General features: G+C 47.3%; 1 protein-coding gene across 3 annotated transcripts in view; it reads left to right on the forward strand.

The window, feature by feature from the left end:
* The window catches only part of RPS6KA3 (ribosomal protein S6 kinase A3), a 1,283,345-nt gene that overhangs the window by 410,880 nt on the left and 845,781 nt on the right, over nt 1-26,684 (forward strand). For all 3 annotated transcript variants that reach the window (XM_069637077.1, XM_069637076.1, XM_069637078.1), the window contains exon 6: nt 22,340-22,419. In XM_069637077.1, the coding sequence (XP_069493178.1) occupies nt 22,340-22,419 (80 nt within the window). The remainder of the gene's footprint in view (nt 1-22,339; nt 22,420-26,684) is intronic.

Below are 26,684 nucleotides of genomic sequence, written 5' to 3' on the forward strand. Positions count from 1 at the left end.
GCATCATAGCGCTGCGCCTACTCACCACATCAAGGCGCTATAAAAACGCCATTACTTACCGGCTAGTCCCAATTCAGTATATGCCACATATTGGGCTTCCGCGCACCTAAGGAAGAGAAAATACATTACTTAAACCAAAAAGGCATGCAAGGACAATAATATAGCCAAGCAATAAGACCTACCTGAAAGACTCAAAGCAGGTCGGCATCAGTGAAGTAACTCAATCGCAAACGCCCACCAAGCACAACGCGCCCCTGCCAAGAAGGCAGGACGGAGAACACACCTGCATTAAAAACAAGGTGAGGAGAAGTCCAGTGAGGCCGCGGGTATACGGGGTGGTGGGAGACTGTTTACCCCAGTTGCCCAGTCTTGAACATTGCCCACCTGTATTCCAGGCAGAACCCTCCCGCTGGTCACACCTGGGAACCGCAGAGAAGAATACCTGAGTCCCAACTGCTGGGTGGCGTCCCCGTGGAACCAGGTGAGCGTAACAGCACTTCCACATCCAATGTTCTTCTTGATACAAGGATAGATGGAGATCCTTCCAGGTTTTCATTGGCGTCTCAAATAAGTACAGTAGACATTTTGCCAGAATTGTATTAAAACTACAGAAAGCCTCACAATGCCTTCACTCTTTTCCAGCGCCAAAGCAAAAGAGCTGTCTGCCAACCCCCTGCTTTCAAGGACCACACAAAATGGGTTGAAGGTAGTATAATTTACCTTTGGACATGAACCAATCTGGACATTGTCATCACACTTTGGATTTAAGGATGCTCATCCCTTACTCTTACTCCCCTTTTTATTCAGTATTGCCCGATTTCCTCTTGGAACTCTGACATTTCTGAGGATGGGGGGCCATGAATAACGTACCATGGCAACAGTGAGGTCAGGGTTTTTCACTCTCAAGTCTTGCTGTGGACAAATGAGTGGACTGGGAGGGCTGGTGCCCTGTAGAACCTGGAGGGAACCAGGCAGCCAGTCACCGCAGCAGATGGGGGGTGTTGGCAAGGGAAGGAAAAAGAGAAAAGGATGAACTTGGAGATCTGGCTCAAGCCTGAGAGGGGCAAGGAGACTATTCCAGAGCGCGGCTCCTGCGGAGGAGAGATAGATTTACCCCCACCAAACAACCAGGGCTATAACCGCCCCCTCCACCCCGCTGCAATGTCTTTGCTCACTTGGCTGGCTTTCTTGTGGTCTGTGGCTTTGGAATGGACTCCCTGTCCTAACATGCAGCAGTACTCCTATGGGGATGGTACCCAGGAGCTTTGATTCTTATTGTGGCTTACATCCTGTTCCCAACCTCACAACTCAGTCCAGTGTGTGCGAGGCCTTCCTTTCCTTCATGTGGCTATACTGTCTGTGTGTGCTGGCCTTCTCTCTGCCAACTCCTTCCATAATGGTGGGCTATGGCTTCTCCTTCCTTTGGTACGCTCTCATGCACAGACTTTAAATCAGTGCTGCAGGGACCAGTTCCCCCGCCAGCTTACTTCACATCCTCGATCTCCTGCCACCGCCAGCCTTTGAAATGCGCCTCTTCTGCATGCACTCTTCACCATCAGCACTGATTTTGCTCCTCATATGCTCACATGTTTTTCCTCTATTTCTTTTATGCTACTGCAATTGGTTATCATGGACAATAACCCAATTTCTCTCATGTTATGATCACTTTTCTGGCAACAGTGAAGACATGCCTTTTACTATTTGTTGAAGTAGATCGTCGCAGTGGATAAGATGGAGCAGATAATCCACTCCTTCCTGTTTACCTAATGTTTGTAACCATGTCGAAGGTTTGCAATTAAATGTTCCTAGAGCTCGGGCAGTACATGGAATCCTTTCTGGGCTTCATGGTTACCAAACCTACTGATCGAGTCCATGCTTTGGACATGGCACCCTTATCTAGGATCTCATTGGAAAAGGTTAACCAATTACAGATTTCGGTAAAATCCTAAAAGATTTTAATAGAATTCAGCAACATAGTAATCTTTTATTGAGGGCCTTTCCATTTTTTGCTTTTTAATCATATTTTCCACCACCTCTTCTATGGTCGACTTTGTCAATTGTGCAACAATTTCCCTTACCGTTGATGGCATTGATAGTTTGCCAAATACATTATGAAATTGATCTTGCGTTGGTTAAATTAGGCTTCATATTTTTTGGTCTTTTTCACTCATGTGAGTATTAGTGGCTACATTCTGATTGATCTGCTACTGTGTATGCAACATTTTTGTTTTCCCTTTTTATTTCATGAACCTGGCAAACATTTGGCCTCCATCGTCCCCATGGCCATAGTACCAGACATTTTCTCTGTGTATTGCATATTGTGCATTTGTGATGAACATTCGCCTAAGCTAAACTTTTTCCAAGTTCTCTGGACTGTGCTTTTTTTTCCAGGTCTTTAATTTGGGACTGAAATATTTATAGTTTAACCTTCTGGTCACTCCTTCTGTTAGTAATTTCCTGTAGTGCAAGGAGCCCTTTCAATACCACTTTACCTGCTTCACTTTACATTCTGTTTGATTTGTCCTGTTTGCTTTGAACTAATTGACATTCGCTTCAAATGGTTCTCTGAAGTCCCTGTACAGCTGCAAAGATGCGTTGAGCCTCTGATATCTGGCTATTTCCTGCCTGCTCACTATCCCTAGTGAAGTCTCTACTCTAGAATCTATTGGCGCAAGAGTCGCTGTCTATGAAGCCATGGCCAAGTCCATCTTTGAGGAGTTCCCATGGAATTGCAAGAGGAATGTGTATTCTCTAACTTTAGGGCAGTTATTTTGAGCATTGTCGAGGAGATTGATTCACAGCCCTGAGTGCTGTAACCATCTATCCCAAGGGCTAAGACAAGGTTGCAACCAAAGGATAGACCAGTCTTATGAATAGTTGTGGCAGAGAGTGGGGATTCGCTCAAAGAAGGGGAGAAGGCTGGTAGACCGTTGGTTACTCTCAATAGACAACCCAACAGAATGCACTGTACAGGTATACTGATGAATATACCCTTTATGACATAGTTGTACAAATGACAGTAGAAGGTCAAATAAGTTCCATCAGTTTAGGACACAACACACAGTAAAACAGTGTAGGTAAAATGGATTTTCGACTCCTAAACTAAATGTAGGATTTACCCTTGGTAGACAGTGCTACATATTTTAATGCTATTGGGTTTGGAGAAAAAGGATCCGTAGATGTGAAGGCAGTTTTTGTACCACACTCTGAGGGCGATGCAACCACTAACCCTATTAGAGGTCTAACGCACCTGACAAGAAAGGGAAGCCAAAACATTTAGTATAGGTAATTTCGTCAAAGCGACCAGCCTGAACGGTAGGGGTAGCAGGTGAATACAGAGGTACAGTTAATCCACCCACACTAGTCTAGAAAATATTCTGATATACTGAAAAATAGATCCTTTAATGGAGTTACACATGCAACTATCAGTTCAAATAAGTACTTTGGGTATTAATAGACAGATTCAAAAAGATGGCATATTCAGAACAGTAAAAGAGCTCTTCTGACCCTAATGTCTATGTGCGTGCTCGACCAGAGGTGAGCACCCAGCATAAAAAATAACCTGGGTTGTGGAAAACCAGGAAAATGTCAAATCAAAAGCAGGCGAGTGCTCGATTGACCTGCATAATTGAATAAAATGGCCTAAACACACCAACCATAGTATAGGTTGAAGGTCCTAGACCTGATGGTTGGCACCTAACGATTGTATTGCATGGGGATTAAAAGGGGAAACACAAATTTGCCAAACATGAAAAATATTGTATAAATCCATAAGGCCTACACAGTACTCCAGATTTGTTTGCACTCCTTACGGCATTACGTAAATATTAATGCACAGGTGCTTAAAACAAGTTATGGGAAGAGAAAATTGTAAACCCTAGTATAAGGCCTCCAAGAACAAGTAAAACATTTTAGCAACCGTTAACAGATTCCTACATTTCAATGGAACAATTGTTACTAGAAATAGTCACCCTGTTAACCTTGCAGTCCTACGGAAGGAAATGGATATAACATCAAAGTACCAAACTTGGTCCAGAGGTCACGGAACCCCTTGGTAATCCAGGCAGATTGTCAAAGGGCGGGTAAGTACACCAGAGTGCATTTTTGGAGAGTTCTAATTAAGTTCAGTTCCATTGGAGTGATGGAGGGAGGTGGGGAGTTAAAGGGCCATCTGTTTAAATGAAGGCAAGTCTGAACTTCCCAAAATCTGCAACGATCAACCCTGGGAAGGATCAAAAGATCGTTGTAGGAATCAGTGGAAATCTCCTCCAGTGCATCAGGAGCATGACCAATCCTAAATACCCTTTCTGACAATCGTACCTTTACATTCTTCTCGGCAAAGGTCTGAATATACTGTATTCTCTTGGGGGCCATTTGACTAGCTTGTAGAGCTGCAACAATTTCCAATCCAGACACACCTCCAATGATTTCAAACCTAGTTCGTAGCGGAGTGAAGTTATCTGGACGGAACGAGGGAACATCAAAGCATTCTTCAAAGCCTTTGCTCTTGATAGTCCCAGTCCAGATCCCACACTTGGGATTACATATCCTTGCCGTATAAAAGGGTGGGGGATGACTTTATCCTTGTAAAATGTAATCCTGGGTGTTAGAGAATGTTGTATTTCTCCAGCATGTGGTCTGGCATGGATTCACATGCTCATGAATATTCCCCGTCAGGCCGGGAATCCTCCGTAAAAGAAAAATGTTTCACTTTCACTTAAAAACTGTCTTTCTCCTATAAACCAACCACTGAGCTCTGGGTCGTACTGCCCCAGCCCATGACTGCCCTCTACCTACACCCCTCCTCTGGCAGTCATCTTCAGATTTTAACGCACGTTCAACTGTTGGGAGTCCTTGTGTTTTGCTCTGAGAGCTTTTCTACGTTTTCACGCTTTTTTCGTTATAAAGTTTCCATTTTTGTCAAATGGAACCTGTGTGCTCTTTCACTCCTAGACTGGCAAGCAGGGATCCATTTGTCGGCGTCTTTCAACGCCCCTCAAGGGCGAGAATCATAGAGAGTTTTATCGAAGATTACAGAAGGCCATCGGGCCTACACTGCACACCGGACCATGTCTGAGGAAAAGGACAAAGGTTCCCTCTTCAAGATTTGCTCCAGCTGTAGTTTGAGAAATGTGTTTGTGGAGTACAAACACTGCGAGTGCCTCTACTATCTCCATCCAGACCACAAGGAAACAGATTGTGAAATCCGCCTTGGTTTCTCCAAACGCACCATCCAGGATAGTCAAGAGTAGGTTGGCAGCGTGGCTCAACGCCAAGGCCTCTACCCTGTGTGGCAAACGGGGGCAGGTCTCACCCAGGACAGGCTGGTCCGAGCAGCAGGCTTCCAAGTCCTTTGAGGGTACTCCATCCGGGAGGCCCAAGACGAGGCCAAGCACTGAGTCCATTTCAGTCAGGGTCTCCGTACAAGTGAGTCCTGCTCATATTCACTGTCTGCCTCCATCTCAAGTCATCGCTCCAGCTCCTCCTCGAAGAGGAAATCGGCTAACCCAGGGAAACTGCGGGAGGGGCCGGAGAAGATCAAGGCGCAGGGCAAGGTGTTTGACCTGCCCCTGAGGTGGTCCAGGCGAATTCGTCCTCGACAATCGAACTGATGGCGGCCACCCTCTCAAAGGTGAAAGGGGCTGACCCGGTGCAGGGGCCCCCGACGGCACCCAGAGTGGCCCTTCCTCCCAGGCGATGGGCTTCAGCCAAACGGTTGAGAAAACGCTAGCAAAGAGAATGCCCGAAACTGACCCCCTCAGGGCGCAAAAGAAAGGGGATCGGGGGGGACATGGGAGCCACAGATATTTCTTTTTCGGACGAAGAGGACCTGGTGTCTGTTCACACGGTCCCGGAGGACGTAAGGAACGACGGCAGATACGTCGAGGGGACGAGGTGAATGCCAATTGAGATGTGGGCGCTGGGCCCAGCAAACCTAACCCCCCCCCACCAAACCCCCCCCCCCCCAACATCTCTCAGGGACGTATCGCTGAACATCCTTTCAATACTCCACACGCTGGTGTCTGAGATCCAGAAGAGGATGCTGATGGCACCCCCAGCGCTAACCCCTGTGGCACTGGGGCTCCCTACTGGCAAAGAGGAAATTGCACCCTACGCTGCCTCATCAACCGCTGCACATGCCCCCACCCCCTCCCAATGCCAGAAGAGACCAAGAAGGAAGGTTTCCTTTATCAATGCCGGCAAGAGGAAGACGATTTTGGCAGTGCATCTCCTGTATGACTTGGGATGAAGGCCTGGTGCTGATGAGAAATCTCACCTCAGCCCCGACGAACGGAGACTGGCTGGAAAAGAAGTCCTGGGTGGCGGAGTCTGCACCCAAGTGCCTGCAGTCGCAGCCCTACCCGTACTCGGTGGTCTTGGCAGCTGCAAGGAGGAAGTCTTCAAATCCCTCACCTTCAGCCTCTGTTCCCCGGGGGAAGAAGTTGGATGCCGTGGGTAGAAAGGTGATCTACTCGGCGGCAACGACGGTCAAGGCAGCAAATGTGCTTGCGATTCAGGCCAGATACGACCGGGAGCTGTGGTATAAGATGGCCCTGCTGCTGGAATTTCTCCCGATGACAAATGGGTCAAGGTGCTGCGGATCCTCCAAGAGGACGAGGTGGCATTGGACAAAGCCACCACCGTGGCCCTGGACATAGCAGACACTGGTTCCAACATATGGGAAACAGTGTCTGCCTCCGTCGTCGTGGCTGGTTGAAAGCCACCAACTTTCGGCAGGAAGTTCAGACGAGGGTCCTGGACATGCCTTTAGATGGGGACAATCTCTTTGGGAAAGGCTGTCGACAAATCGTAACTAGCCATCAAGACCGAGACGGCCCATGCCCTTTTGGCACGTTTCAGCAACATCCTCCTTACTTTCAGTAAGGGATTAGGCGGAGGGGATCATCCTCTTACCGCCAGCACTCCCGTTCCACGACCAATGAGGCCTTCAGGGGTCGTTCCAAGGCTTTCGGAGGTGGCCAACATTGTTCCCAAGGCGGCACGCAGGCCTCGAAGGAGGATTGAACCGGCCAGGATGTCAGGCCCCCATCCATGCACCCCAGTGGGAGGACGGCTGGTGGGCTTCGTCAGGGAGTGGGAAAAGATCTCCACTGACCGATGGGTGCTGGACACTCTTGCCCACGGACACACTCTAGAGTTCAAGCAGAAGTGTCAGCGGATACCACTGGTGGCCTGGCAGGAGCAGCTCATCTCTCACCTCCTACAGGAAGTACAGGCCATGTTAAGAAAAGGGACGATAGAGCTGATTCCGAAGTGACTCTAAGGTTCCAGAGTCTACTCCAGATACTTCTTGGTAAAGACCGGGGGCTGGAGACCCATTCTCGACCTTCAGCATCTCAAGTACCTCAAGTCACAAAAATTAAGGATGGTCACGTTGCAGCACGTGTTCGTCCAACTGGAGGAAGGAGACTTCCTGTCGTTGCTGGATCTGGAGGACGCTTACTTGCACATCCCCATTCACGAGAAGCATCAGAAGTTCCTGTGCTTCATCATGCAGAGAAAGCCCTTCCCTTCAGACTGATGTTGCCCAGGATGTTTACAAAGTGCCTGGCACCGGTTGCGGCTCATCTGGGTCTACAAGGGATACATGTGTATCCGTTCCTCGTCGACTGGCTCATCCGTGCCAAGTCAAGGGAAGTCGGTTCAACACGGAAATGACTGTCCAACTGCTGACGGATCGGGGGTTCTCCATGAACTATTCCATCAGAGGTGTCCAGTCAAAGTTTCGAAATGCAATACTTTCGAAACAAAAGGAGCAGAAAAAAAAAATCGAATTTTTTAATGGTTTTTTTTTGTTGGTTTTGTATAGGAAAGATTTGTGGTTTTTCCCCAAAAAACAGGGGTTAGGGGGGGACCCCGCAAAAAAAGTGCATTCGAATATTTTTTTTTCCCATCCTTTTGTTTCAAAAGTATTGCATTTCAAAACTATTTATTTGAAACTTTGACTATAAACCCATCACAGAACGTGCTGTTCCTGGGGTCCAGGCTCAACGCGGTCTCCTGCCTGGCGACACCCTCAAAAGAAAGAATAGCGGCCATACTGGGCAAGGTGCAACGGCTGTTGGCCCTGAATATCAGCACGGTGCGGACCATTAAGTCACTGCTTGGCATGATGTTGTTGTGTATTTACCTGATCAGACTGTGCAGGTTGCGGATGCGACCTCTTCAGGAATTCCTGGACGCTTGGTGTCGAGTGATCAGGTGGTGGGGCGTGTGCTCCAACATTTCCCGGGGCACGGATTTCCAGAGCCCCCCATAGCAGGAGACGGTCACGATGGACGCTTCGCTGGAGGGCTGGGGAGCCCACACCAGACGTCTGCATGCCTACCAGAGGGCTGCAAGCATTGTTCTGGGCCCTCAAGTCATTCTTTCCGTCCCTCAAGGGAAAGGTGTGGTGAGGGTCTTTATGGACAATACCACAATGTTGCATATCGGAAAGCAGGGGGCACCGGATCCCCAGCACTCTCCGGAGAAGCGCAGGACTTGTGGCACTGGCCATCGCCCAGGGGATGTTCCTCATTCCTTTTCATCTGGCTGGAGTCAAGAACACAATCGCTGACTCCCTCAGCAGGGAGCTGCACTCTTGCCTTGAGTGGGAGCTTCAAAAGTATCAAGTGGACAGCCTCTTCCTCAGGTGGGGCAGACCCCAGATTGATCTGTTTGCGACGGCGGCGAACTCCAAATGCCAGAGATTCACCAGAAGATTCCACCAACCGAGGAGCATGGGTGTTGCGTTTTCCTTCCTGTGGGAAGGCCTTTTCCTGTACATGTTCCCTCCAGTGCCTCGCCTGCTGCGAGCCATCCATCAACTCAAGCGGTGTTGATGCAGAATGATCCACGTCCCCCGGCCTGGCTGAGGCAGATTTGGTACCCGGACCTTCTCAGCCTGTCGACATGGCCTCCAGTCAAGCTACCATTGGTCGCGGATCTGCTCGCCAGAGAAGGAGGCACAATCCTACATCACGACCCAGGATCGCTGAACCTAGAGGCCTGGCTCCTGCGACCTTAGTTTGGTGGGTATGAGCTACCGGCGGACTGCAGGGAAGTCCTTGCCAGGGCATCGTCGACTCTTAAGTCCTATGAGCACAAGTGGAAGCATTTCGCAACGTGGTGCCCGACGCAGAAGGTCAACCCTCTGAGAGTCACGGCCCCTTAGATACTTCCGTGCTTGTTGTCTTTGGCAAAGGTGGGGGCTAGGGCACACCTCAAAGTGATTCTGGCGGCTATCTCCCGCTACACCAGGTCTTCAGGATGGTCTTCTTTGGTCACACCGTCTAGTCAAGGAGTTCCTCAAAGGACTGCTTCGATCGTTCATGCTGGTGAAGGCACCTGCCCCGGTGTAGGAACTCAATGTGGTACTGACTAGGGTCATGTGGGTGGGTCATTCAAGCCTATGCATCAAGTCTCTCAAGTTCCTTTCGTTAAAAACTGCTTTTCTCGTGGCCTTCACCTCTGCCAGGAGAGTAGGTGCGATCCAGGCCCTGTCCTGCAAGCGGCCTGATCTGACTTTCCACGACACAAGGGTGGTGCTGAGGACGCACCCCTCCTTCGTGCTAAAGGTTCTGTCGGAATTTCACTTCAACAAACCTTTGGTGCTGCCTGTGTTTGACACCTTCGCCGCCGGCTTAAAGGACTTTGCACTCGCTGGATGTAGCGCATGCTCTGAAGTTCTGCGTGGCACGCACAGAGTTTCTGGAAGACATCTCAACTATTTGTAAACTTTGATACTGTGAACCATGGTAAGGCCTTATACACGGCTTCCATCTCCAGGTGGCTCTCCGGCTGCATCACACACTGTCTTCGGTTGGCGAACCGAGCTGTCCGGCCATCCGAGGGCCCATTCCACCAGAGCGATCGCTGTGACGAGTGTTCCTGTCTGGTGTGCCCCTGCTGGACATCTGTAGGATTGCTACGTGGAGGTCTACGCACACCATGGCAAGATTCTACTGCGTCGACGGGGATTGCAGAGGAGTCCAGGGTTGGCCCAGCAGTGCTACACAACCGGTTCGCTTGAAGGTGAGCCTCTTCCGGAGGTAAGAGTAATTGTTCCTTGCCATCTTCTCTGGTTGTGTATGATGTACTTCTATGTATTCTTTATTCATGAGCATGTGAATCCATGCCAGACCCATGCTGGAGAGCAATAGTTAAGTAACTTGTTCCTTGAGCAACGTTTGCATATGCTGTGTGGGGTGCATTTAAAGGCCCCATACATAAGTCCCTTTCACCTGAACAGGAGCATTTAAACACTGCAACCAAAAAAAGGCCCTGCTTTGCTTTCCCTGTCACATGAATGGCAAGAAGTTAAACACTGGAACCAAAAACGACCTGGCTTTTTCTTTTTGTTCTTGTCAAATTAAAGCACCATGGGGAAAGGGGCCTCCCCATCATTATCAATGCACAAGCAGCAATGGAAAGTCACCCAAGAAGCGGGAATCAAAGTATCCTGTGACCTGCAAGACAGGATTTGTAAACATTAAAAGCAAAAACCACTTGCACATGTGTTGCAAATAAAAACAGCTTTAAAAAAGCCACAAAGGAAAAGATACCAATGCTCATAGAAATATGTCAGGGAAATGTGATGATGGGAGGGAGTGGGGGTGACCAAAGCAAATGTATGTAAGGTTTCACCCACAAAACTCCTGTAACCGGTGAAGAGACACTACTTCAGGAAAAACCTGTTTTGGCTGAGGCAGGAACTTCACAATGACAAGCATCTCTTCCAGCTGGATATTACACCTCTCCTCTAAACATCCCTGCAATAAAATGTGATGCTGTTGAGGATGTCATAATTCCCGAATCTGCAGACATCATGGCAGGAATTTCAAAGAAGGCCTTCCTTGGCTAAAGAATGACTAAAAGGTGTGAGTTCTAGTTGCACCCACTTCAAAGAGCAAACTGTCAATTTCAGAGGGACTCCTGAAAAACCCTCAGGTCACAGGCTGACCCAGGGGAACAGATGGCTGGTGGGGATAAAGCAGCCTTCCCATATGTTGAACAAGACACTCCCAATTAATATTAAGACTATTTTGCTTTAGGCATTTTGCGCAGCCATCAGAATAAGGATTTATTTCCATTGCATGCTATTTTTCATGTAATTTCCAGGCTTTTTTAAGGATATAAATTGCAATTACCTGGGACTTTGGTAACTGTAATGTCCAGTTAGATTAGGTTTCTGGCTGATCGGAACATGTGACAATAATGAGATTTGATGAAAAGGTGGAAATTGAATTTAGGAATATGCTTGATTTACATATTCATAACTGTTGTACATTTTATTAAAATGGCAAAAATGTGACACATGGCCATGCTACATCGTACCGATTTGGCGATCGGTTTATCTGATTTCCCATGATTAACGAAAACCGAATATATGTTGCATATGGCAGTTGCTAGTACAATTATGAAGTTATGATTAATATAGATTTTGCCACAAAGTTGAGCTGAGCACAAAGCAGGGTAATAAAGGGGAAAGACAGATGGTGCTCTAAAATCCCTGAACCAATCCTCACTGGGGGCGGAGAGAGAGAAACTGTCCAATCCTGGCGGCAGGGATAATTACAGGGTACTCCCCCTAGATTGTAAAGTTTGTGATGTCATTTCTGCTATATAAGGGGTACTGTACTAGTACTCGGGACACACAAAAACCGGGGAGACAGGAGAAGGAGGACAGAGAGAAGGCTGCTGAGCCTTACCATCCTAGAGAGTGCAGTGACCAGATCCCTTGCCCTATCTGTCCATAGTGTCCTGAGATCCAGCTGGCTTAACTGAATTCCAAACCAAGGCTTGCTATGCAAGTAGCAAAAACCCAACCCTAAATTGCATAAACCCTTATTTTTTTGTAGTAGTACATTCAATAGTTCCCATTGAAAACCCCAATATCCCATTTAGTCCAGTCATCTCCCCATAGAATAATCTTTTGTTTGCCTGTGTATGTTAGCATATCTCCTTTGAAAAACCTCTGTTGGCTGTGTAAATCCTATATTTTACAAGTAAATCAATGAATTCCCCCATTGAAATTCACGGTTCAAGATTGTTGCAATTCGAAATCAACCATCTTGTTCCTAGTGGTTTTATTACATTTTTATAGTCGGTAAAGTGTTGCCTCAAAAGAATTATTCTCCTTGTAATTAAATATCGAACTACCTATTATGAGCCTCTGTCCTTGTCACTGAATACAGATTTTCCTATTGTAAGATAAACCTCTTCCCTGAGCTGCCTGTCATTGTAAGCCTCAGTATAAACACATTTCTATTTGCGACTGTATTTTCCCTTTGCATTTGTTTTATCCCAAGAACCGATTTTCCTACTTCATGTCTATTTTGCCCTGGTGTGCTGATTAGTATTGTATTCTCTAAAACTTTGACTAGCTCCTAAGTGTAAGCAATACACATGTTCTTCTATTCTCTTCCCTAGCAGTTGAGTAATCAAAATCTCATTCTGCCATTTTGCTCCAAAAATGGGGTTTCCCTTTCGTTGCTGGCTTCCCATCTTGTGGTGGTGGGCTTTACCCCAAAACCGATTTTTATCCCACCCCTATTTTCCTACTCCTTGCCACTGCTTTCCATTCAAAGGAATCAAGTTTAATTGATGTTTGGAGGGGCGGGGGAGTGTTGCGGGGGGGCGGGGGTGTGGGGATGCTTAACAGTTGGTGCTATCACTTTGTGTGGAATTGTTATTTTACTGTTTTGTCATTATAACAAAAGCGGGTGTAACTGCCTATTTCCACTTGGTCGCTCTAGATAGGATATTGCATTTGTGTTGCCACAATATTGGTGGCTGTTATATTTTGATCCTCATTGACATTGAATATTAAATTAATAAAATATCTTATTAACACACACCAACCTGGTTGCTAGTCCATTGTGACACAGGCTGTTTGTGGAGGTTGGGTGTGAGACGGGTTGGAGGCCTACTCCAAAGAATCTGCAGTATATTAAAAATAAAGCGTTTTATTTTGCGCCACATTCATTGTAGGGCAAGGAGTTCTCTGGCTGGAGTGTGCCATGTAATAAACCGTGACAGCTGTTAATGTGAAAACCAGATATTTGTTTTTTAGAATGGGCTGAATAGATTCCATCGTCCACCTATGAGACAGTCCCTTCTTTACCCGCATACCAATCCTCACTATATTGGTTTTACCCATGTTAACTTCAAGCTCATTTGGCGCTGCATATTTACTCATGGCGTCCAGTAGTTGTTTGATTCCCAGAGGGATCAAATCTATCAGTGAAATATCATTGGCATAGGCCAGCCAGCTCCGCCTCTGCATACCAATCCTAGGGCTCGCAAGAGCACGATCATTTAAAGTTTTTTTTGGATCTGCTAAATGAGGCAGGCAGCAAATATGCATCCCTGCCTCAATCCTCACTACTCTTTCCGTGAGTATAGGCTTGGTCAGATGACCTATCCCATCCATTCTGACTAAGATATTTGTGTCTTTATGTAAATATATCAAGGTAGCCAGGAGCCCAGCTAGAATACCATATTAGCTTTTCCCACAACCTTTTCCTATTCACTGTGTCGTAAGCTTTCATGAAGTCGATTAGAGCCACATGTAGCTGTGAACTACCAGCCCACCATGCATTATCCCTCAGTGCATTTACTATGAATCTGTTAAAGGTTAACAATCCACGCCTAAATCCAATTTGTGCTATATCAAGTATGTTTTCATTGGCACAATTTGCCAATTCCCGCAAGACTGCTCCTGCGAAAATGTTGCTGTCTGCATCAAGAATGGCGCTCTGCCGATAGTACAGATTTGCTCGATTAGCCCTACTTCTGCAGTCTCTAACTCACAGGGCACTGTCTCCTCTCAATACAGTTGTCAAAGAGCAGATGCAACACTGTGGTCCAAGTCTCTACACGTCCTTTAAGATTGGGTTTGAAAGGCCATTTGGGCCTGCTGCTCTTGAGCATGCTTTTTTTTTTATGAAGTCCCTAACAATATCTATTGTGACACAGCGAGCATCCATTAAAGTTCTATCTTCCCTGTTTGAAATATTACCAAAGAGTGGCCCAAAATGCAAGCACCTCATCTCCTCTGTGACACAATTACTTTGCACAGAGGATTGGATTGTCTTCCCGCCATTCACTAAAGACCAGTAATTACAGCTGTTATTGGTGACGAGGGCTTCCAGCATTTTCTCTCCCTGTTGCCGATATCCAAGATGTCTATTTGCTCTAGTCCAACTTTGATAGGAGGCTAGTAGTGCTTTTATGTCTTTTATGAATGAGACTTATCTTTCTTAAGTCTTATATTTCTCCTTAATCCCCTTTTACGGTTCCAGGTTGCTTCATTGAATTCGGATTCGTGGGACCTCCCCTTCTTTTGCCCTGTACTTTGTGGCTTTTCCAGATTCCCCAGGAAGTGACCAATTGTTTTGTTGGCACTCTATGTATAACTCTTCCCATGGGATACTTTTTACTGTACTTTCCAGCTTTTTGTTCGTACCTTTCCCATTCCGATTGAATTTAACTAGTCAATTTTTTCCCCCTCATTAACAAATGGATCCCAACTCTGAAATGTGTCGCATTCCAAATGTCGGCATGTAATGGTCACTCTTTTTTGTTTCTTTTATCCAGAACTCATTACAATGTTCTAATGTAGTCTATGACTAGCAACGTACTGGAAAACTTGAAAGAAGCATGGCTTCTCCACTTACTGAAAAAACCTGCCTTAGACTCCAACATTCCAACTAATTACTGAACAATTACTACAGTACCATTCCTCCTGAGAATTTGTGATAGTCGCGTAGCTATGAATTAAAAAATACTTGTAAACCTACAACCTTTTAGGCCTCTGCTAATCTGGCTTCCCCCCGGGTCATGGGACAAAAACTGCCCTCTTGGATCTCATGATCCAAATGGACCTTATCAAAGATAAGTGACCTGGTAATTCTTCTCCTCCTAGACCTGTCCATAGCATACGACCTAGTCAACCACAACATCCTTTGCCAACACTTGGAACACGCAGCCCATTTCTCAACCATTGCTAGAAAACCCCCTTAGACTAAACTCACTACCGCAAGCCTACAAATCATTCAATATCGATAAACATCACAGTGGCCAAGGAGGTAAAAACATTAGGAGTTTATTCGGACTCATCATTGTCTTTTAAGAGACAAGTCCATGCCATTGCTTCATCGGTAGCCTACACTGCCAAAATGATTACAGCTAGTAGACCCTTTCTAACTACAGACCACTGCATCACACTAGCCAGAGCACTTATCTCATCAGGAATTGACTACTGCAACTCCCTCTTTGCAGACTCAAACACTCGAAACATCAGGAAGTTGCACATAACTCAAAATAGCGCAATCAGAACTGCCCTCAACATCCCTAAAAAGGTTCACATCCCTTCAGCTAGGCGCAACCTCCACTGGCTACCAGTACGTGATTGCATTAAATTCAAAGTCCTCTCACTAACGCACAAATGCTTGTCCAGGAGTGCCCCAGCCTTCCTCGCCAACTAAATCTCCAAAGCACAGACCAACAGACCTACCCGATCAGCCTAACCGCAACTCCTCAATATCCCCAGATTCAAACGGCAAAAAGCGGCAGGCTGCAGCTTCCACGTGGTTGCAGCCACACAGTGGAACTCCATGCCGCTAGCTCTCGGAGCAGACTTCCCATTCTGGTCATTCTGCAAAGGTCTTAAAACCTGGCTCTTGGCCCAAGACGGCCAAAGCACCACCAACCTGCCCATTTTCAATTCTGTCACCACTCCAACTAGGGTACACACCATACTACATGCAAGTAATCCGCTCCATGACCTTTATGTAACCTATCACAAGTATAAGCTCAGTGGTACGACTGTAACCTATTACCATAGCAAATGAACCTGTAACCATATCCTTAAGGTAAGGCCTCAGATGCCCCAGGGCTTGGTGTGTTCTACAAATGTACAAATAAATAAGTATGACAGATTTTGTTTCATTTCCCATTCAGGTACATTTTGGGGGGAGGTTACCCACCATATTTCCAATGCAAATTAACAAATCCCAATCAGCACAGAATCTTAGCCACTTGCTGCCCCTTTCTTCTGCTGGACTAGCGCCATGAGCATCAGGCTGCTGGTCTACACAGCGTGAATTTAGATCCCCTGCTATTAAAATGTGCGTTACTCCCCCCTCACTCACAGAATTTGATAGAATCCGAGATTTGCTACAGCAGATACTCTACTGGGTCATGGTAAATATTCAGGACTTTCATTCTCATCTTACTATTGTTAATTTGGTGGCCCAATTTTAAAGCAAAAATACCATAGGTGAAATTGGCTATTTCTACTTTTTTGAAAGCTGGAATTCCTTGAGGCAATTAGCAGACCGCCAGACGGGCACCCACTACCTTTTTGTTGCTGGCTACTTGACAAATTATACTAAAGCCATCCATCACAATTTCCGAGAGCAACCAAGTTTCTTGCAATAGTGTTAAATCCTAGTAACCAAAAATGTCATTGCAAGCCTTCAGTCATGAAGCTTCTATAACCCTGTGTATTCTATACATTGATTTCCTCTTTTGTTAGCAAAGGTTCACTTTCATCCAGCTTCTGAAGTACTTGTCGATATCCGAGGTAATGCAGCCCATATTCTACTCAGAGGGGTCTCTACTTCTTAGCTCCCAGTACAATGAGCTGCTCTTGGGGTGGGCTGTAAGGGTTTCCTCTCCATCCTCGCACCCACCAAATCTGTACTTGCATTTTTCCTCTCCTTAGGTTTAGTAGTCGAGATTTTGAAAGCCTTTTTCAATAAAATCCCTGCATTTGACAACAGAGCATTTACCCCCAAGCAGGACTGCAACCCCACTGCCACTATTTCAGTTGTTTATATAATTGAAGTGTATGTGTTCTATATCCTAAGTGGGGAGAAAAGGTATAGCTCTGGTACTTTACAATCTTTAAAATGGATTGTCGATTAAGTTCTACAAGATCTTCAGTATTTGCTATACATTCTATCCACAGATGGGGCACTCATAGGAGTTCGAGAGACAGTCTACACTGGTTGAATCTTGTCCTATCTGGTTGGCTTCATAAATTCGTCACATTCCTTTCCATCAAATTGTCCCGGACTAACACAGCCCCTGTCTGAGATGGGGTTAGGGATTCTCTTATCATAAATGGTATGGGGGCCATAGATTTTTGTTTTGGGGAAATGTTTTATTCCCAGCCAAGTTGGCATCTATTTTAAATTTCCCTAGCCAGAAAATTGGTTGCCCATTGATCTTGTGAATAGGCTGCAGTCCCTGTGAAACAGCTACAGCCAGTAAGTCCCCCAGGATTCTCTTCAAACTTAAGAATAGATCCCTGTCCAATTCCAGTTCCTCCTTGTTAGGGAGAATTCTCTGTTAAGGCTAATTTCCCAAACCTAGTGAGTCCCCCAGCAGCTTTGCTGGATTTTTTGGGTTTATTTTTCTCTCTCCTGCTAAGGGTGAGACTCTTTTACTCCCACTCTTAGACATGATTTGAGGTGTTTTTTGACTTTGGATGTGTTTTATGGGCTATTGGGTCCTTTACCCCATAGGGCTTCATGTGTTTTTGGTATGTGGGTTACACAGCACCCTCAGTGCAGTAACCCAGGGGTGTCATAGTGACCCCCAAACATAGACTCCACACCCTGGGACTGACTACTGTCTCCCAGGGCATGTAAAGTCACCATTGGCTTTACTAGTCCCAAATTATGAACAGAAACCAGTACAAACCATCATATTGTGGACGTACTGGTCGGGGTAATTAGATTGCCCCGGGGTCTGTTGTTCGAGGGGGCACGTCTCCGTCTCCCCTGATCGAGTTTTGGCTGGTGGCAGTGGATACTACTTTTTATATTCGACCGCAAATATTTTTCTATGGGATTTTCCCATTGTTCGAGGCTACCACTTTTTAATATAGCCTCGAACATACCGCCGGTTTATTAAATTAATATAAAATCGCCGGCTGGTATTTCTTGCCAAAACTCGGTTCCAAAATGGCGTTTGTGTTCGCTTCTGTGACTCCAACCCAAGTCGGGCCCTTTGTTCCACTTTTTGGCGGGCCTCTCCACAGAAGCCTCCAAAAGTGGTGCCACTCTGTCTGGGTACCACAGGGGGTGTGGGCGGGGGTTTAGGCACCCTGGACTGAGTTGCCTTGGCAACTCAAGTCGCACTCTTATGTGATTGGCCCAAGTGGTGAGCCGCCCGGCTCACCACTTAGCATGTTTGATTGACAGCTAGGCTGAATGAATGGGGGTTTGCTGCATAAAAGCAGGGCTTTGGGGACTGGAACTGCAGAAGTCGCAACAGGACCTAAAGAATCCGAAGAGGGAGAAGCTGAGCTGACCTGCAACGACGACACCACCGGTGGAGCCCTGCTGAACCGTCTCACCACTTTTCCCGACGACAGAGGAGATCTCAAGCCCGGAGAGTCTTCTTCCTTTGACTGGTGGGGATAACCCCTTTGCCCATCTTTTCGCCTTCCCGGATCATTTCGTGGCCGCCTTGCCTGTGCCAAGCACCCCGGCAACCGGGATACCACGGTTTTTCCACTACCGCAAATAAAAGGGTCATACCTTTTAACCAGAGAACTCCGCTGCTGGTTTCTTCTCTGGCAGTGCAACGACCTTCAGCTTTCCTCCACGTCGAGACCATCTCTTCCTCTGGACGACGCCGTGACTTGCACCTGCTGCCAGGAACAACTGCCCCCGCTGGAGGATCCTCTCCACTTTGAAGGTACTGTGTCCGCCTGGCCTCCCTCGCAACGGTTTGTGTGGGGTGACTCTTAAAGCCTCCACTAACCACTTGGGTTGGCCCTAGGCTGGCTAACTGAACTTTTCTGAGCTGACTTAATTCTTTTCTGAACTCCCTGCAAGACTTTTAAACTGTGTGATCTTGGGCGCATTGGTGCTCCGTTCTCTCTAAGACGGAGCTTGACTTTCCTGCCTTGCTGGGTGCTTCTAAAGTATTGTGTTGTGTGCTTTTCCTAATTTCTGCCTTTTCCCTCCCTTTTTCTTAACTTATTGGCATGCCATCTTTAGTTAAGCGCTCACCTGTGTCTGGAAATAAGTGGTGTTAACTAAGACTTGTCTAATAAGGAATAAGGGATGTACATCTAGTAATAGTGACTGTGTGTTGAATTTACTTCTTTTTGTGCTAGTGTAATTTACAAGTGTCTTTAAATAAATAATTATATACTTTTACACCAAAGCTCTGGTCAGTGTTTGCTTGTACTACTGTGTCTCTGTACCTATTGTGTATACTCTGCATACTGCCTAACTCATCTTGAGGGGTCTGACTGCTCAGCCACAGCTACCAGGTAAATCTGGGTGGTACAGACTGCTACCAATTGGGTTTACTGCCAACCACCTGTAGTCCTAAATCTTTTGCAGTGGTCCCTAAGGGAACTGCACAGGTTTCTGCCTAACACTTCTATATTCATGTGTGGTGCCTTCTGGCTCGATGATGCACTTCTTCTTTCTTCACGGAAATATTATGTTTATAATTTTATTTTTTTATTTTGATAGTCTTGCCCTTATCAAAGTGTGCCTTCAAGGCCTGAACGTAGCAGGCTGCAGTAGGAATAAGAAAGCTTCACCTTGCTCACTCTGCGCGTAATCCTGACCGCAGCTTTATTCACACCCAACAACATAGGTAAACTGTTATCCTCTCTGCGTTCGGAGAATCGTATGCGTCTGATTAACCACGTGTTATGCTTGAGCTAAAACATGGCGCTGGTGCGCAGTGTATTCTGGGGGCACTCAGAGCCATAATGGATATTTACTCCATGCCTCAGTGAAAAGCTGTACTTATTTTGCTGAGAGCTGAATTTACTTTACTGAAGAAAACATGCTTTCCAAACCTGGTATGCAGTCAAGGACATTCTGCTGGGAAAGCTGGCTTTGTTATGTCTTGTTATGAGTTATGGGACTGTTTTCCGTGGCGCTTATTCTTAGAGGAGGGAAGCGCTTTGCTCCTTGAGGTTACTGTCGGTTGACCCAGCTGGCAACCAACAGTTGCCCATCAATGCGCAAGTGCATTGCCAGAAGGTTCGAGAAATTACCACCCCTTTTTGAGGAGCGCATATATGCGGAACCCCTCAACGGTCAGACGGGACAAGTACAAAGACCTCAGTCAGAAGGGGGACGCCTTTGTCCGGTATACCTGTGGGCTGTTGTGCTCTCGGCCTGGCTGTTATCGGGATCTTCCAGCCACTTCTGGCGAGATGAGGGATTCAGTTACGCCCACGGTGATGTATTTTCTTTTAAATTCTGTCTTTTCTGTGATTTATTTGTTTTATCACTTGTTGCTTCCAAGCTTTGAATAAATAGCCGTATAAGTGCTCATTATTTTCTAAGCGTGCGTGTGGTTGTAAGTCATTGCATCGTCTACCTGCGTTTAAAGTATTGGCTCTGCAATTGCGCTGGTGATTAATGACTGTGTACTCTGGGCGAGCAATACATCACGTGCGCCACGTGATCTGCAATTCCGCGAGGGTCCTTTCCTCTAACTCAATTCTTCCGAGTTGGAAAGGCCTTACGCGGAGTGCGCCTGAGCCCTGGGAAGCGCTTCGGTCACCTGAAGTGAGCAAGAAGACTTGCGGTCCTGTTGCGCTCCCGGGGGCTGCTTGCGCACTGAGAAAAGGAAATCAGTACGTGGCTGTCCGCAAAATATATACTGTGCTGATAACTCAAGGAAAATAGCGTTTGCTGCCTGTAATAACATACCAGTAGTTTTGCCGCAATATGAAAGCGTACGACTAAACAATGTTGTTGGATACCACAGAGAGAATTTCGTGTTGCATGCATTCTACACACACAATGCGCCTCAGTGTACATACAAACTGCAATACAATCACATTACCACTTACTAAACCCACACATTGCTCTTTTATGTTTATACTGAGCAGTAATTAACAGGGTGACTTATCTGCTTGGAAGAGCAGCAAAGAAAGGGGCAAAGGCAAGACGTGAAATAAGGGCAGTGCTGGTCCAGGATTGATTGTTAGACAAGAACATACAACTACAGGGACACTGGACTTCTGGGGATTTGTAGTCCCATGTAGTGGATGTTTTGTTCGAGTTTGAAAGTTTTACTGTTTTAAAAAAGGAAATATGTAAAACAGAAAAAGATTTAAAGCAGCAGCTATGAAGAGTGGCATTGAAGAGTTGAGCATAATGCTCGCCTCTGGTCTTGACGTAGATTGTTGGCATGTATGCTTGCTGCCTCTTCCCAAATGTAGATGCAATTTGTTATGCCTTCTCATTTGGGATCCGCTTCCCTGGCTTTCAGGCTTTCTTCTGGGATACTTTGACAGAGTCAAAGGCCAGTGTTCTGTGGGGCTCTACTGCCTTCTGTCACTTCAGTGACGCTCACCCTCCCAATTGAAGATCCCCTATACCCGATGTGACGCTGTTGCTGTCACCCACACATTTACTTCCTGTTTCTCACCCACCTTTGTCCCGCCTCTTGCCCTAGTACCTGGTGTTTCCATGGAAGGGGTGTGGTGAAGGGGCAGGTCATGCCATAACTCGGTTTGTTAACCTGTTCATTTGTATCACCAGTGCATTAGTAGCGGCACTTTTACACTCCATGCAGACCTCTGCTCCTTAAATTTCCACCTTTTTGTTTGCCCCAGATCTTATTTTTGCTTGCGTTCCGGGCATTGGTCTTAAGAGGCCCCACTTTGCTTCTAGTTTTCGTTATGCCTTAATGCTCATTCAGTCTTTGGTTTGCTGGCCGCTGCTGCTAGCAACAGCCCCTCATCTTGTAAAAACATGTTGTGCAAACCACTGAATGGTGTTTTCTTTTGTTGTGCATAATTTGATTTGTTTATTAAAAAAGAAACTATAAAGCATTATTTCTAGCAGATTTAGCTAGAGCACTATGGTTACTTATTTTTTTTCTTTTTTCCTGGACCTTGCAGGGTCTCTCCTTGTCCATGCGGTCACTTTGCTTTCACTAGGCTGGCAGCAGAGTAATGTGTGTGTGTGTGTGTGTGTGTGTGTGTTAGTCAATAAGAGATGTGTTTGGCACAACACCAGACATAAACAGACTTCCCAATTTCTTGGCTAATGCCAATATTAACTTTTATTTTGCTCATGTTTTTCTTTTGTATGGTTCATAAGATTTCAGCTCATTTCAAGGTGGAATCTGTCTTAAATGCACCACCTGTCTTTCCAAACCTCTATTTTATAAACCGTGATATATAGCCAATTTCAAAGTAGTATATGCTTTGCAATTTGGAGTAAGCCATTTTTTATTTGCAATGTATTTCATGTGGCTACCTAGAAATATTGCCTAATTGAGCACTAATGTGCTTTGTTCTTTTAACCATTTTCTTTGATTCTTTCAGCTTTTCAAACTGAAGGCAAGCTGTACCTTATTTTGGACTTTCTCAGAGGAGGAGATTTGTTTACGCGCTTATCCAAAGAGGTAAATGGTTTTCTTCAGAATTGGCTTTAAAGTAGATTTTAGCTTTAACTAGGAATTTCAGCCAGAGTGCTGGATGCTTTTATTGGTGAATGTAAGGGAGGTGGACTTTTAGGTCCTTAGCACGAGAGCACTTAAAGAAAATGTGGGATTTTTTTTCATATGTAATGGTCGAAGACTTTATGGCGCAGTGTCTTTGTGGTGAAGTCTGTGTCCTGACCCCGTTCCATGGTTCTGTCTCACCGGCTCCCCACAACCCCCACCCCAGGTGCTCCACTCTTTTGCCTCCCCTCCTCTTCTCGCAGCCTCCTCTCCCAAGTCGGAACATGGTGGTTAGTAAAGGATGGAGCCTGCAGGATCCGAGATGCCCTTTTGATGTCAATGGGAGAACATTACTGGTCACCCACCCCATCAGAACCTGGAAGAGACACATGCCTGCAACTCCCTCATTCACCTGGAAAATCTGAAATGAGTAGCAGCAACATACTCCACCTCATCAATTGGCAACAGGCCTAAAACAGTTAGACATACTAAGCACTTCAGGATAAAAGGCACAAGCAATGTGTATCCACACATCATCATACACTATTACATCCACTATTACTCTGAATCAGCAAAGCAACTCGTTCAGTGGGGAAAAAAAAGTTAGCTAAAGTCTGAGCACATGGCAATTGTCCAAAGGGCTATTATCTCCCAGTCTGGCACTTCGTACCGTCACTACCAATGAGGTGACGGCAGAGCAGCACCTGAACTTCCCAGCTAATCAGGATGTCTGTACCTGGTGCTATAGTGCCCGTCCCCAAAGGCGCCAGTAGAACGTAAGCAGGAATTAAGGTGGTTGTTTGAGGAGCTGGAGCTCTATATAGCGGAACGCAACCACATAGAGCTTGAAAGGACTTTGTGGCTAAGAGATAAGGAAACCCCAGAGTTGTCCAAAGTACCTTACTGAACTGAGGTGCCTAGCCCGGGAGGTTAACACAGAAAGAATGTGTCAATGTGGCTTCTATATCCTTAATACTGTTGCAGACTAAGCAGTCTTCTATATCAAGGTACCCTCCCATATGATGCCACCGCCACACCTAAGAGTGAGCAAGGTGCTATTCCCTGAAAGCTACGTCAACTAGACACTGTATCCAAGGTATGTGAAGGGTGCTCGATCTCCTTGTAATCTAAAAGAAGTGAGCAGAGCACTCTATCCCTGGAAGGATTACCAATAGCAAGCTGGTTGCTATAGATTGCTGACTTTTAAGAGAACCAAGAAATGTTCTTCTGGGTGTTATATCCCTGATACTATAGCCTGAAAAGTAATCCAGAGACCAATGTCTTGTTCCAGGTGGAAGATCCCTGGTGCATTTCACTTCAACTTAACCGTATACTATTTGTTTAGATGGTCATGAGAGAATCTCCCTAGGGGTTGTATGGAAAACTCTTGAAGCCGCCTACAGGAGTTTGTGGTCTACCCATCCTTTCAAGAATGAAACTTGTTTTAAAATTGCTACTTTGTCACATGTTCTGTTAAATTTACCCCAACCAGGGTTTTACAGAATGCTTGGACAATAACCAATTGGGATTCAGTTTGAAGATTATCTTATTTACTAGAATGTACTGCATATCCAAAACTGATCACCATGCCGTGAAGTTGTCTAATTGAGGACAGGACACCCTGTTCTAGAAGAACCTATGGGGCTTGCTACTTTATATGAAGACTGGAAACTGCTTCTCGAGCATGTTCATAGGATGCGTTATTTGGGCATGCCTCATTTCTGTGCTGCCGTGCACTTTTAACAGTTCTCCAGCATGGGGTCTGGCATGGATTCACATGCTCATGAATATTCCCCGTCGTCAGGCTGGGAATCCTCGGTAAAGAAAAAACCAGTATCAGTTTCGTTTCTGATCTGTCTTTCGTAGTAATAACCAATCACTGGTCTCTGCGTCATACTGACCACAGCCAATGACTGCCCTCTACCTAAGCACCGCCTCTGGCAGCCATCTTCAGATTTTTACCGCACGTTCATGTGTTGGGATCCTCGTGCTATTGCTCTCGAGCGTTAGTGCTATTTTTTCGCGCTTTTTCACAAAAACTTCGATTCTTTCGGTCAAAAGAGCCTCAAGCTCCACCGATCCTACATCCGATCAACGGGGACCCGTGTCGGATTCATCTGTGCCCCTCAAGGGTGAAGATTTCGTCGAGCTACACTTCGGAGGACTCCAGAAGCTTCTCAGGCCCGGTCTCGGAGATGGCCCAGGAGAAGGGAAGCTCGACGCCCGGAAAGCTGTTCAGGGCCTGCCCTGGATGCCAGCTGCAGAACGTCTTCAAGGAGGACGAACACTCTTTCTGCCTTTACTGCCTTCATGGGGACAAGACGCACGTGGAGAAGGACTGTGCGTTTTGCGGCAACATGTCGGAACGGACCATGAAGGACCGCCATCAACGTCTCGCCAGCTGGCTGGAGGGTAAGAGCCCGTCTGGCGAGAAGAAGAAGAAATCTGAGCGGTCTTCTAAGACCTTTGAGGGCGCCCCGGCGACGGGGGCCCAACATAAGGCCAAGCACCGCGAGTCCGCTGGCACCGGGAGCGCCGAACGGTCGGGCTCTACGGGCGCCAGGCAGGGCGCACCCTCCCCGGCACCATCAACCACGAGCCAACGCTCTGGGTCGGGTAAGAGGAAGGCCGAGCACCCGGCGAAGCTCCTGGAGAGACCCCGGTCGAGCTCTAAGGCAGAGGAGGAGCGTGGCAGTGCCCCCTCCCTCAAGGATAAGGCGGTGAGCGCACCTAAGGTGGTGAAGGCCTTGATCCATTCGACCAAGCCCTCTATCGAAACGGTCGCGGCGGCCCTGGCCCAGCCTGTGGAGGCTGCACCAGTGGTGGCGGCCTCGGGGCCCAGAATCTCCCTGCCTCCTCGGAGGGAGTCTTCTTTCATGCCCATCGATAGGACCCCCGTGAAACCCTCCGTGGGGAAGAAGGGGGGGCAGGGCGTCGTCGTAGATTCGGCCTCAACCTCAGAAGAGGAACTGATCGAGGTCTTAAGCCACGGCCTAGGCGTGGAACAAGACCAGCCCGTCGGAATGGGCCCCGACGCAGGTGACGACGACGACATCGTCGAGGATACCGACGGGGCCCCTGCTCGCCCGTCGGATTCCCCTCTGCCAGCGCCGCAAGACAACTCAGCGGCCATTTTGTTGGCTATACAGTCCTTATGCTCCGAGATAAGGACGAGACTACCGTTACCGACGGAGGAACCTCTCCCGTCGGGGGATCCAGAACCGGGACCTTCTGGTGTTCCCCCTACCAAGAAAAGAAGGATCCATCCACCGCCTCCTTTTCAACCGTCGCGCCCCGTCCAGCCCTCCTCCCCGTCCACCCGAGGGGATGATACGGGGACTGACACGGCAGCGACGGGTACGGACGACGAGGCATACGACGAGGATTTTCCGTCGTCGCCTCCCACCAGGGCTTCTCCGCCCGACGAGATTGGATCGTTCCACTCAATGATCGCCAGGGCATCCGAGCTTTTCCAACTCTGCCCTGAGGAGAAGAAAAAGGAAGGCTTCCTTTACCAACGGCGCGAGACCAAGAGGAAGACGGTCCTCGCAGTGCCTCTGTTGGACGACATTTGGGATGAGGGCCTTTCCCTCCTCAAGAACCCTTCCACGACGCCAGCGAAAAGAGACCGGTACGAGAAAAAGTACCGGGTCCCGGACTCGGCCCCCCTATGCCTCCGGGCGCAGCCTACCCCGGACTCCGTCGTCTCCGCGGCAGCCAGGAAGAAAGCGGGGGGGGGGTGCGGCCTCCACGTCGACTTCCCCGCCGGACGGCGAGGGAAAGAAATTGGATGCCATGGGACGCAGAGTCATCTTGTCGGCGGCGACGACGATTAAAGCGGCCAACGCCTTGGCTATCGTGGCCCGCTACGACAAGGAACTCTGGTACAAGATAGCTCCCCTGCTGGATTTTCTGCCGGACGACAAGAGGGCGGAGGCCCTTGAGATCCTGCAGGAAGGTGAGGTGGCCTCGGACCACGCCATCACCGTGGCGACGGACATCGCCGACACTGGGTTCCGCCAGATGGGCAACGGCGTTTGCCTTCGACGTCGCGGATGGCTCAAGGCTACGGACTTTCGGCAGGACGTCCAGACCAGGGTCCTGGACATGCCCTTCGACGGGAACAACCTGTTTGGGAAGACAGTGGACGATTCCCTTCAGGCCATCAAGGCGGATACTGAGACGGCCCGGGCCCTTGGAGTACTGCAGCAACGGCGGACGCCCTT

The sequence above is a fragment of the Ambystoma mexicanum genome, chromosome 7p, assembly GCF_040938575.1.
Source record: "Ambystoma mexicanum isolate Mex_15411 chromosome 7p, UKY_AmexF1_1, whole genome shotgun sequence".
NCBI classification, from domain to species: domain Eukaryota; kingdom Metazoa; phylum Chordata; class Amphibia; order Caudata; family Ambystomatidae; genus Ambystoma; species Ambystoma mexicanum.